Here is an 11,220-nt window from a genome sequence, read left to right as displayed (position 1 = left end):
CTAAGTGATAGGTTTAGTGGTTTTGTCGAGCCCAAGCCACCCTAAAGCCTAAGTGATAGGTTTAGTGGCTTTGTAGAGGCCAAGCCACCTTGAAGACTAAATTGTGGTTTTGGTGGTTTTGTCGAGCCCAAGCCACCCTAAAGCCTAAGTTTAGTGGTTTTGTCGAGCCCAAGCCACCCTAAAGCCTAATTGATAGGTTTAATGGCTTTGTCGAGCCCGATCCACCCTAAAGACTAAACCTAAAGACTAAATTATAGGTTTAGGGGGTGAGTGCACTATGCATATTTTTTCTTTGTGGTTTATGTGATCAACAATTTACCTTTTGTAAGCATTTGCCTAATTTGGCCATGCCCAGTTGGTCTTGACCACTGACCATTTAGTCCAAACAAGCAGATTAATAATTGCAGATTCATAATAGCATAGCTCTTACTATAGAGAGCTAACAACATTACATAACCGGGGTAGTTTTGCAGCTAGTCATTACATACATTACATAACTTAACTGGAGGTAGTTTTGCAGATAATCATTATAGTCATTACATAACTAAGGGATTCCCAAAATATACAACCCCAAGGCCAGTTATATTGTTCCAAGGCCACATATTAGCTTAACATAACTGAGGTGATGAACATCATTGTTCACTCATCAAGGATTGACTTGATCTTGGCAAGCTTGTCCTTGTTACCATGACCAGCTTTCATAAGATCACCCACCAGAAACTCCAGCTTCTTCTTCTCCTCTATCAGCCAGTCCCTCTCTTCCTTGAAGTCATCCCTCTCCTTCCTGGTGTTCCTAATGATCTCTCCCTGAGATCTAAGAATGCACTTCATCTCCTTGTGCTCCTGAGCCAGTTTCTCCATCTCCTTCATCTTGCCAATGGCATCACTCTCCTTCTCCTTACTGATAGCTAGCTTCTCCATGTCCTTGTCCACATCCATCTGCTTCTGCTTGAACTCTTCATCACTCATGACCCTGTTGTTCTGATCTGCCCAATCAAACATCTTGGTGACATCCTCAACCAGCTGACTGTACTGATCACCAAGTGTGTCCAACTCCTTGTGCACCTTCTCCAACTCTTTCTTATACTTCTCATGGTCAATCATTCTGCCATTGTTCTCCTCATGAAACATCTCCCATATCTTCACCAAACATCTTTGCAGAATAGAAGGCAATGGGGCATCAACCCACTGAGCAACTCCACAGTCAATACCATCATGCATCAAGTATTAGAAAATAAATATGCTAGCTTCAAAACGAAAATAGATGAGATATTCAGTGATTCTGTCAATTGAATACTGATAATCATCTCAATTTACTGACAGAAATTGATGCTCTTGCATCTGCAGCTCTACCACATTCCAAAACATGTTTCATTTCCTTAATTTGCTGACATAAATTGAAGCTTGAATCTGTAGCTCTACCATAGTCCAATACATGCTTCATTTACTTAATTTACTGACATAAATTAATGCTTCCATCTACAGATAGTACAAATCATGTATCATTAACTGAATTTACTGACATAATTTAATTCTTGCATCTGCAGACAGTCCAAATAATGTATCATTAACTGAATTTACCGACATAATTTTATTCTTGCATATGCAGACAGTCCAAATCATGCTTCATTAACTGAATTTACCAACAGCAATTCAAAACATCTGCAAACTAACTACCACCAACACAAACCCTAGTTGGATACCACTAACCTGAGGAACAGCACATCCATAGAACCTCCTCCCAGTGTCCTTTCCTTCAAATGCAACATATTTCATGCATGGGGCCAAGTGCAGTCTACATGTGATGCTTGCATCTGCAGCTCTACCACAGAAGGATGCATCTATAGTGGTGCCAGGGTTTGCCTGCATTGTAGCACAGTAATGAACCTCAGAACAAAGAGCAACTGCTCCAAGCCATTGTCTCAAATCGAAGAACACTTGAACCCTAACCCTAACCCTAGGTGCGAAACAGATCTCTTACCCAGTGTTGCTCTAGCTCCATGCCGACCAGCTCCTCCTCGCTGCTCTCGTCTCCATCATTCCACGACGGCATCTTCAACGGCGACAAGGGAATCGTGCCTCCAGCGGTGGCGAAGAGCTCCGGCGGCGACAACAGGGGACAGAGCAGAGTGGGGTGGAGTGAGAGTGAGAGTGAGCGAGTGGAGTGGAGTGTGAGCGGCGGCGAGTGGAGGGCTCTATTTTGTACGCGCGTGCCCTAACGGCCGTCAACCCGTGCGCCGTCCGGTTAGTCCGATGTGGCACCTGACAGGTGGGCCAGCCCTGTCAGAAATCATGTTAACTGCGGCAAACCGGTCATTTGTTTTTATTGAGAAAATTTACAAGTAAAGTGGTGGATTTTTGGGACGCGCTAGAAATGTGTTGGCAAACTGATGCTTGAACTTCAAATGTGGTGGTTTTTTGCAATTCACTCGATCCAAGTAGACTATGCCACTGAAAATGATTAAAACCCCAAGAGGACCAAGCAATCTTCCATTGATCTCTTGTGCAAATGTACTTCAGCTGCAATTGCCTGAACTGAAAATCCAATGGCGGTCAATGTATGGTCAACTGGCAGCGAGTTTGCCGGCCTATCCATCTCGGTGGGCTAGGCGTCCGCGACCTGCAGCGTGTGGGCATCGCCTTCCGTGCTTGCTGGCTTTGGCTGCAGTGCACCGATCCCTCGCGCCCCTGGAGCCACTTGCATATCCCGCACGATGCCACTGTCGGTGCCATCTTCCGCGCCTCGACCACTTGGAGCGTTGGCCGCGGCGACAAGTGCATGTTCTGGACTAACCACTGGATAGATGGTCGTTCGGTCTCTGAGATCGCTCCTCAGCTCTTTCAACTGATCCCGAAGATACGGCGCAAGATTCGCACGGTCCGGGATGGTCTGTCCCAACGCTCCTAGGTTCATGACATCCACGGCGCTCTCGGCCCGGAGGCCATGGTGCAGTACGTGCAGCTTTGGCGGGCGCTTCGGCACTTTCAGCTTACCGACTCTCCGGACATCATCCATTGGCGCTGGACCTCTTCAGGCATCTACTCTGCCAGTTCGTGCTACCAAGCCCTTTTCATTGGTGCTTGCGAGGAGCCACACTGGAAGCTCACGTGGAAATCTTGGGCATCGCTTCGCATCAAGTTCTTCATGTGGCTTGCCCTCCAAGATAGATGCTGGACGGTAGAGCGTCTTGCGAGGCATGGCCTGCCCCATGAGCCCGCATGTGCCCTCTGTGACCAGGAAGATGAAACGACGCAACACCTGCTGGCTGGCTGCTCCTTCTCCCGCCAGGTGTGGTACGATGTTCTTGCTTGGGCTTGCCTTCCCATCAATATGCCGACTGGAGACACCGACTTCCTCACTTGGTGGGCCTCTTCTTGTGCTCTCACGCCTGCTGCCATGAGGAAAGGCCTGTCCTCCCTCATCATCCTCACCGCTTGGTGGATTTGGAAGCATAGAAACAGTTGCACCTTCGACGGGGACCGACCCTCTGTCTCCCACCTGTGCTCCACCATCAAGGACGAAGCGCACCTTTGGGCCCAGGCCGGCGCCGCCACGATCATCAACATCATCCCAGAGCGCTAGGCTAGGGTTTTCTTGGGGATGAGCAACCCCTTCTGTTTGCTCGACGTCCACTTCCATGCCTCCCTTTTGTGTACATGGCATAGTGTGTCGTCCTAATCCCATGCTGTAAACACTCTCCTTCTATCAATGGAAAGATATGCATCCTTAGCGTATTCGCGAAAAACTAGCTTCAGATATGGCTATATCAGCATTCCAAAGAGGGATAAAAGAGTTTGTTTTGGATCTGCGAGGAAATCTTAACTAAAATCAATGCACCATTCTGAACTCTGAAGGAAAAGAAGAAAGGAACACTAGAGGTAAACTACAGGTCTAGGCAGGGCTGATCCTGAGATTTTGGCGGCCTGGGGCAAAAATTGAATCTAGGCCCCCTTAATATAAAAACAAAATAATCAATATTATTACTACAAGGGAGAGGGTTGGCACTATGGATGCCTACCTAGGAGAAAAGCCGACAGAGGCATTGTTGGAAGAAGAGATGCCCGCCTTGATTCCACGATGGAAAAGACGCAACAATGAGTTGTTGCCAGAGAAGATGCCATCACACATGGACAAATAGATGGTGGCTTAACCGAGACGAGGCGCCTCATTGGGTACCATTCCTCGGGGTTGAGGCAATTTTTTTCTGCCCCTTGGATCGACGTTGATTAGGCCAGAACTTCCAACCCGGCCTCGACGAAACACGAAGGGCGTGTTTGGTTGCCCGCATAAGGTCCAACCAGACCCGCGTGGGAAGGATTTGGCCTGTTTGGTAGCCCGCATACACTATTGGGTCTACATCGCACACTTCTTAAAGCACCTCTGGGCCTGGCTCACTGGAAACGCACGAATCAGCAGTTTTTTCAGGGCCAGGCCCGAGCGGTGCACATGGGCGGCCGTGGCTGCACGCGCGCGGCCACACTCGAGAAGTCGCGTTGCTTTCCGAAGCGCCGACAGTTATTAGCCTCACCGCTCCCTTTCCCCACTCTTCCCCACTCTCCCAACTCTCACCGGCAGTGGCGAATCGGGACAGAGGAAGAAGACCACCGGACTGGATTACCGGTGGCGGCGGATCGGAGCAAAGGAATAAGACCACCGGACTCCATCAATGGCGGTAAGCATTTCTCTCTCTTCGACATGCACGCTTGATTCGATCCATGACGATAGATTCGATCCATGGCGGACGGGAATGGGGAATAGAGGTAGATAAGCATAGGGGTAATTCATACTAGTTCGTAGCATTTCATACGAGTTCATACATGCAAGATTGAAATGCAGAAGGTGGATTGCGGGATTGGGGGATAGGGGTACACAACGGACACCGGCTGAGCGCGGCGTCCGTCACCGGCGTGCGGGCCGGCCGGTCGAGCCGCTGGCCTTCATCTTCTTCTTCATCGTAGTGCGGGCCGGCCGGTCGTCCTCGTCGCCCTCGGCGGAGTCGAGGTCGATCTGCCAGGTAGGACGGCCTGGCTCCGGCGCCCTAGCTGGCATGTGCACGGCTTCTTCTTCCTCCTCCTTAGGCTCCCCGCCGATGACCGTCGGCGGCGCGATAGCCGTCTCCCAGTACACTACGGCATGGCGGTCATTAGGAGCCCAGTAGGTCTTGTACTTGCACCACTTCTTCCTCTGTTTAGCGTCGTCGGAGACGGCCTGATTCATGGCCCAGCGAATGATGTCAACTGCCATCGCGCCCTTCGCTGGGTCAGGAATCAGCGTCTTCAGCTCTTCTTTAGTGGCCTTCATGAGCACTGCATTAGATTCGTTCTGCATGTCCGGCATGGAGCCGAAGTTCGAGCACACCTCCATGGTGTTCTCGAACTTGGTGCGGTCACCAGCCGACCACCCGAGGAAGAAGGCCCTGCAGCCAATACCCTAAGGGAAGGGGTTGGCGTTGGAGCTGGAGCTAGAGCTCATGGCGATGGGGAGGAGGAAGGTTGACAGTGAGAGAAGAGAGGGGGTGGGTAAGTAGTGGTGGGCAGGGTGAGTAAATATAGGGGGGATGGAGAGGAGGAGAAGAGTGACAGTCATGCCGTTTTAACTACAAGCTCTTCAATTAGCCATGAACTCTGTGCAGTGCGTGACTCCATGAATTGTGTGCAGATCGAGGAGAGCAATGAGATGGGCACGGAGCTGCTCCCCCAATGCCCAACGAGGTTGTGCTGCCGCCCACCGTCAAGGAAGACCCGAAGACGCCTGAGGGTGGCGACGACAAGGGCATGGAGGAGCCCCCCAGCAACAAGCGCCACAACTACGACCACTACCATCAGAAGGATGGCCCAACTCACTTCTGCAAGGTCATCCTTGCGCCGAAGCTTGAGTGCATTCCCATGCCCCTGGACTTCACCAAGCACTTCGTCATGGTGCCGACGGAGTTCAAGCTCAGGAACAACATCGGCTGTTCCTGGAAGGTGACGATCAAGATGATGAACGGCAGGGTGACTCTGGATCAGGGTTGGGCCACCTATGCAGCTGTTCATCAGATCAAGATCGGCTACATGGTGACGTTCAAGCTCCTCGCTCCCGACACCCTCAAGGTCATCATCTTCGACGACGATGGCATTGAGGTCGTCAACAAGTGCGGGAAGCACGACGAAGCCTTCGCCGCCAAGGAGTAGGGCCGGGCCACCTCTTTCGAACGTACTATCGAGTCTGCTTTGAACATGTTTATGGTTTATGCGTTGAACTGTATGAAGTGTGGTACTGCTTATATCTGAATTATGCTAGTTGATGCTCTGTTTATACTTTGTTGTGCTTATGATGTGTGCTGCCGAAGTGTGGTGGTAACCTCACCAACTAGCCAAAGAGGTTACCACACACCAGGCGTTGCATACAGCCAAACACCATGTCTTGGGTTTGTTACTAACATGCAGGCAACCAAACACCAGGCAGTGCGGTTCTGCCCATGCAAGCAAGAGGCCATGCAGGCAACCAAACAACATGCAGATGATGCATTTGAGGCTGCATTTGCATAGCCAGGTTGGGTGAAGAAGTACATGCAATGCAGGTACTGTAGTGCACAGCAACCAAACACGCCCGAAAAGTCCTCATCCAGTCATGCTGCCCGCGTGAGCTGATCCATGTGGGTCTAACTGTAATCCCGTGGATCCCTCTAACCAAACAAGGCTTGAGGCACGAACCTGATGAACCACTGTAATAGCAGCGGAAATCTATAAAACCGTTTTTTTTCCTTAGATTCAGTGTACCACAAAGTTCCTGATCAATGCGTGCTTGGGAAAGCCAGACAGCACCCTTTGAACAGGCCCCCTCTTTTCACATCCTATGAACAGGCCCGTTCCTAGACTAGACAATCCAAACAAGAAATCCAACAAGCATAGCAAGAAGACTCAGTAGACCCCAATAAATACGGAGAAAAAAGTTTAAGATTAACCTGTACTGCAGAGCACGAAGCTAAGCTTCTTGGTCCGCCCACGATTAGTTCATGTACTGCGCCCCCACCACAAGTCCCTCGCTATCTTCATCACAGGGAGCGATGAGGAGATCGGAGGAAGACCGTCTTTTTTTTGTGGGGACGAGCAGAGCAGAGCTGGCGGCGGCGGCCAGGGGTATGGACGAGCAGAGCAACCGCTGAATCGTCCTGCGTCTTCCAACCAAGGGACGATCTCCCTGCGGCATCGTACGCTTTGGGCCAAGCCCAGTCTAGCAAACGATTTGGGCGTATACGGACCCTGTCCACCTGAATACAATTACCCCTCAAAAAAAAAACCTGAATACAATTATTTGTGTTTCTCAAAAAAAAAAAATGCAATTATTCATTGGTGCATGATCTAAATGGACATATTTAATCGCCAGATGCCCTTTTTATATGCAGATGATATTGGATGCGTACCACTTCTTTCATCAAAAGCAAAACCACTGTATACGCAATTGCTGGATCGTGAGAACTGTTAATGTTCGCAACTAAACAAACCCATGTGCATCTTTAAAAATTGCTGTTTAAAATTGTAAAACCACTGTAAAGGCATGCGCAACTTGTAAAATTGTGAAACCACTGTATACGCCATTGTAAGCAGCTGAACATCCATGTTTGAAGACTTGTCTTCACCATATACTGCACTGAAATAATCCAGGCGCATCTAACCTTTTGCTTTCAAATCCATAATTATTCGGCTCTACTGTTTATGTGAAGCTTAAAGAGTTCATCGGCATATGCATCAAGTTTGAGAATATTCAGGATATAACCTGTGAAATACTCTCTCTGTTCCTAAATACTCCCTCCGTCTGGAAATACTTGTCCTAGAAATGGATCAAATGAATGTATCTATAACTAAAATAAGTCTAAATACAATCATTTCTAGGACAAGTATTTCCATACAGAGGGAGTACAAGTCTTTTTAGATATTTCAAATGGACTAGCACATACGGATGTATATAGACATATTTTAGAGTGTAGATTCATTCATTTTGTTTCGTATGTGATCATTTGTTGAAATCTCTAGGAAGACATATATTTAGGAACGGAGGGAGTATGTTTGTCTAACTATATTGTACTTCTGAATCCATAATTGGCTCCAAATGTGGCTATATCAACATTCCGATGAGGGATAAAATAGTTTGTTTTTGGCTCCGCAAGGAAAGCTTAAATAAAATCGAGTTCTGGACTCTGTCGTGTGACACCATGAGCACAACTTTGTTCAAATCATTCAAATAGTCAGGTTACATGCATTTACTGCTAAAAATCACTAGCATGAAACACCAGCATAGAAGCTACACAGTACAAGGTTCAGCATGAAGAAAGAAAAAGTACCCCTTGGATCATATGGTAACAACACTGCCCCACCATCACCCTGTGTTCCGACATTACCTACCATCTAGGATAGCCGGGAGCATGGAACAACGACGAAACTCAGGCCAAGTCAGTTTGGTTTCGCAGCACGGGAGGGCGCCGCCACATGACATCTACTTCGAGCATCAGATACAACAGCGGATACAACGCCGTGGAGGAACATTGAACTATGAGGATTGGTCCTTGGCGACCTCCTCACTTTGGTCCTTGGCAACCTCCTCGCTCGGTCCATCTCCAGCAGACGTCGTCGTTCCGTCCAAGAAGCGAACAATGACGACAGTGATGTTGTCAGCACTGCCCCTTTGGGAAGCTTCTTGAAGTAGTCCCTTCGCTGCTTGCTCAGGATCCTCTATTGGCTTGACCATGGCAACAGCTTCCTGGAAATTGAATATTTGGGTTAACCCATTGAGAACTACAGGAAAACAGCGCCATGTGAAGGAGAATCTTCAGTAAATATGTGCTTACATCGTTAGTTACAACATCCCACAGCCCATCACTAGCGAGGATTAGGAATTCCAGTGAGCTGTCGACAACCTCCTCCTGTAAATAAATAAAAAGGTTCAATCACCAAGTGTAATAGCCTTGATCATCCCTTTCTTAATAAGAAGGGGTGCCCACTATTTCTTCCTTACACAAAAACAACAAAGAACTTGCATGAAAAGTTACATTGCACTGGTCAATAAGAAATCTCTATAAAGAGACTACCTAACTTATCTAATCGAAAACCTGCAAGCCTAGGTTGTGGTTAAGAACTAGGCAAGGAAGCAAAAGCCAAACCTTGATCTCTGGATCAGCAACGACATACTGCTTTAGAAGTTTATCACCAAATGCTCGAGAAACAGCAAGAACACCACCAACACGCCATGTCCCTGCAAAACGAAGAACAGTAAATAAAAAGGAATAATGGTAGTAACAAGCACATGCTGAAGTAGGGAGTTTTTTAGGCCTCATAACAATACCAGCCCACATCACAAAGCCTCCAGCTTCCTCAATTCTCTGTCTCTCGTCTGTCTGGTCAGGTTTGTGATCCCTGGAAACCGCAATAGCTGAAAGGGTGGGATGCAGAAAACATCATGATCATCTAATGCAAGTGAAAAGAAATTACATGAGATCATGTTATGCAGTTAATTTCAACTGCCATGGACCCACGGAGAAAAACCACAACCATATAAACTTTCCGATGAAACCAAGAGTGCACGAATGACAGTATAACAGACACTGGACTTACCCTTCCCTCCTTTAGAAACAACAGCTCTAGAATCACCAACATTTGCAACCACCAAGCGACCACCGACAAGAATAGCTGTTGAGGCAGTTGAGCCAGCATCTCTGGTGTGGCTACTATCAGCTTTCAGAAACTCTGAATCGGTATGGTTGAATGTTTCAGCTGCACAAAAGAAACGCAAGGAAATCATGATCAAAGAAACGCAAGGAAATCATGATCAAAGAAACGCAAGGAAATATTTTGGTCCACAATAGTTTATGAATGATAGGCATACCAATAGCAGCCTTTGTATCTGTCATGAATTTTGGATGCTTGATTAAATTGCTGAAAAGGTGCTTTTTCACATATTCAGCTGCTCGAGCTCCGCCGTGACCTGTAGGAAAAGCCAACTATACTAGTAAACACAATTGATCAAGGAGCTGCTGACATATGAAAACCCTGAACAATTAATATAAAAATACTGGCACAAGGCAACACATACCATCAAATACGCCAAACAACCCAACAGTCTCTCCATCAACATCATCCACTCTTGTCTCGTAGAAATCCTCCATTGATGCCCTTTTCCCAGCACAGCTTGCAAACCCATAACTGAACCTGCCTTTTTCACTGCAATGGCAATTGGGGAACAAACAGTTAACAGAAGATCCAAATGCACAGGCTCATGGCACCCATTATACAGCATTTCGTGTGAAACCAGATGTGTCGTACTTCTGAAACAGGGCTACTTTCTGTACTTCCAATATATGAAACAGAGTATTTTGAGGTAACAAATTCCCATATTTTGTCCTCACTTTCATCAAATTTTCTTCCGAGGTAGAAAAGCACATATGAGTAAATTGGTGGAGTCTAATAAATTACATGATTAAGTATCTCAGTATCTCACATAGATATGGTTAGACATGCCATGGATTTATATCTGCTCCAATGATTATTTAATGAATCTCTTAATATATATACTATATCTCACTGTAACGCCTTTAATTACACTTATTCAAGACCGTGTGGACACGAAGATGTTAATACAGCAGCCAAATCAGATCGATATTTCATTTCCCCAGATCCTCACGGCAGGACTTCTCGCCCATGCGGCATGTGATCCCTCGGAGAATTTAGTACCCGAAAACACGAGCATACTATCATGAAACTAAAATCACCACCGAATTTATTTTCGCTAATTGGACAGATCCAATCGAAACGGCTGCCTGCTACTCGTAACCCATGTCCCAGACGAATTCGCCCATACCCACTGGACGCCCAGGCCATCAGGCACGCAGAGGCAAGAGGCAACCTGCCGCGGCACGCGCGCCTCTCAACAGCTACGGATCTCTCCTCGTCTCCCTCACAGAGAGGCCACGGAGCCACGCGAGCACCCATAACGAATCAGCGACGCAAAGCAACCAGGACGCGCGGGTAGGAGAAAGGCGGGCGGCTCACCTGATACCGCCTCCGGTGACCGGCGAGTCGTCGCCCCTGAACCCCATCAGGGAGCACCCCTCGTCGTCCTCGCGGCACCACCAGCCGTGCGACGGCCCGACGAGCAGGGACAGCGACAGGAGCAGGAGCAGGAGCAGGGAGGCGGAGGAGGGGAGGCGCGTGGCGGCTAGCGATGGCCCCGGCGACCTCTCATGC

General features: G+C 48.0%; 1 protein-coding gene across 1 annotated transcript; it reads right to left on the bottom strand.

Annotated features, from left to right (window-relative positions):
* Positions 1-8,188: 8,188 nt before the first annotated feature.
* Positions 8,189-11,214, bottom strand: LOC123136306 (probable protein phosphatase 2C 10). Its single transcript, XM_044555657.1, has 8 exons — positions 11,026-11,214; positions 10,070-10,197; positions 9,863-9,961; positions 9,592-9,750; positions 9,323-9,409; positions 9,141-9,232; positions 8,829-8,903; positions 8,189-8,740 (listed from the first exon to the last, which is right to left on the bottom strand). Exons 1-8 carry the CDS (start codon positions 11,070-11,072, stop codon positions 8,531-8,533), a joined length of 897 nt encoding a protein of 298 aa, XP_044411592.1. The 5' UTR covers positions 11,073-11,214; the 3' UTR covers positions 8,189-8,530.
* Positions 11,215-11,220: the final 6 nt, after the last annotated feature.

This window comes from Triticum aestivum, chromosome 6B, assembly GCF_018294505.1.
Source record: "Triticum aestivum cultivar Chinese Spring chromosome 6B, IWGSC CS RefSeq v2.1, whole genome shotgun sequence".
In the NCBI taxonomy this organism is placed as follows: Eukaryota; Viridiplantae; Streptophyta; class Magnoliopsida; order Poales; family Poaceae; genus Triticum; species Triticum aestivum.
Note: the sequence above shows the minus strand (reverse complement) of the source record. Positions and strands in the feature narration are given on the sequence as shown.

Coding starts and splice junctions, on each gene's coding strand:
- LOC123136306 (XM_044555657.1), bottom strand. CDS start 11,072: ATGGGGTTCAGGGGCGACGACTCGCCGGTCACCGGAGGCGGTATCAG. Junction 10,198..11,025: donor GTCACCGGAGGCGGTATCAG/GTGAGCCGCCCG, acceptor TTGCCATTGCAG/TGAAAAAGGCAGGTTCAGTT. Junction 9,751..9,862: donor AGATACAAAGGCTGCTATTG/GTATGCCTATCA, acceptor TCTTTTGTGCAG/CTGAAACATTCAACCATACC.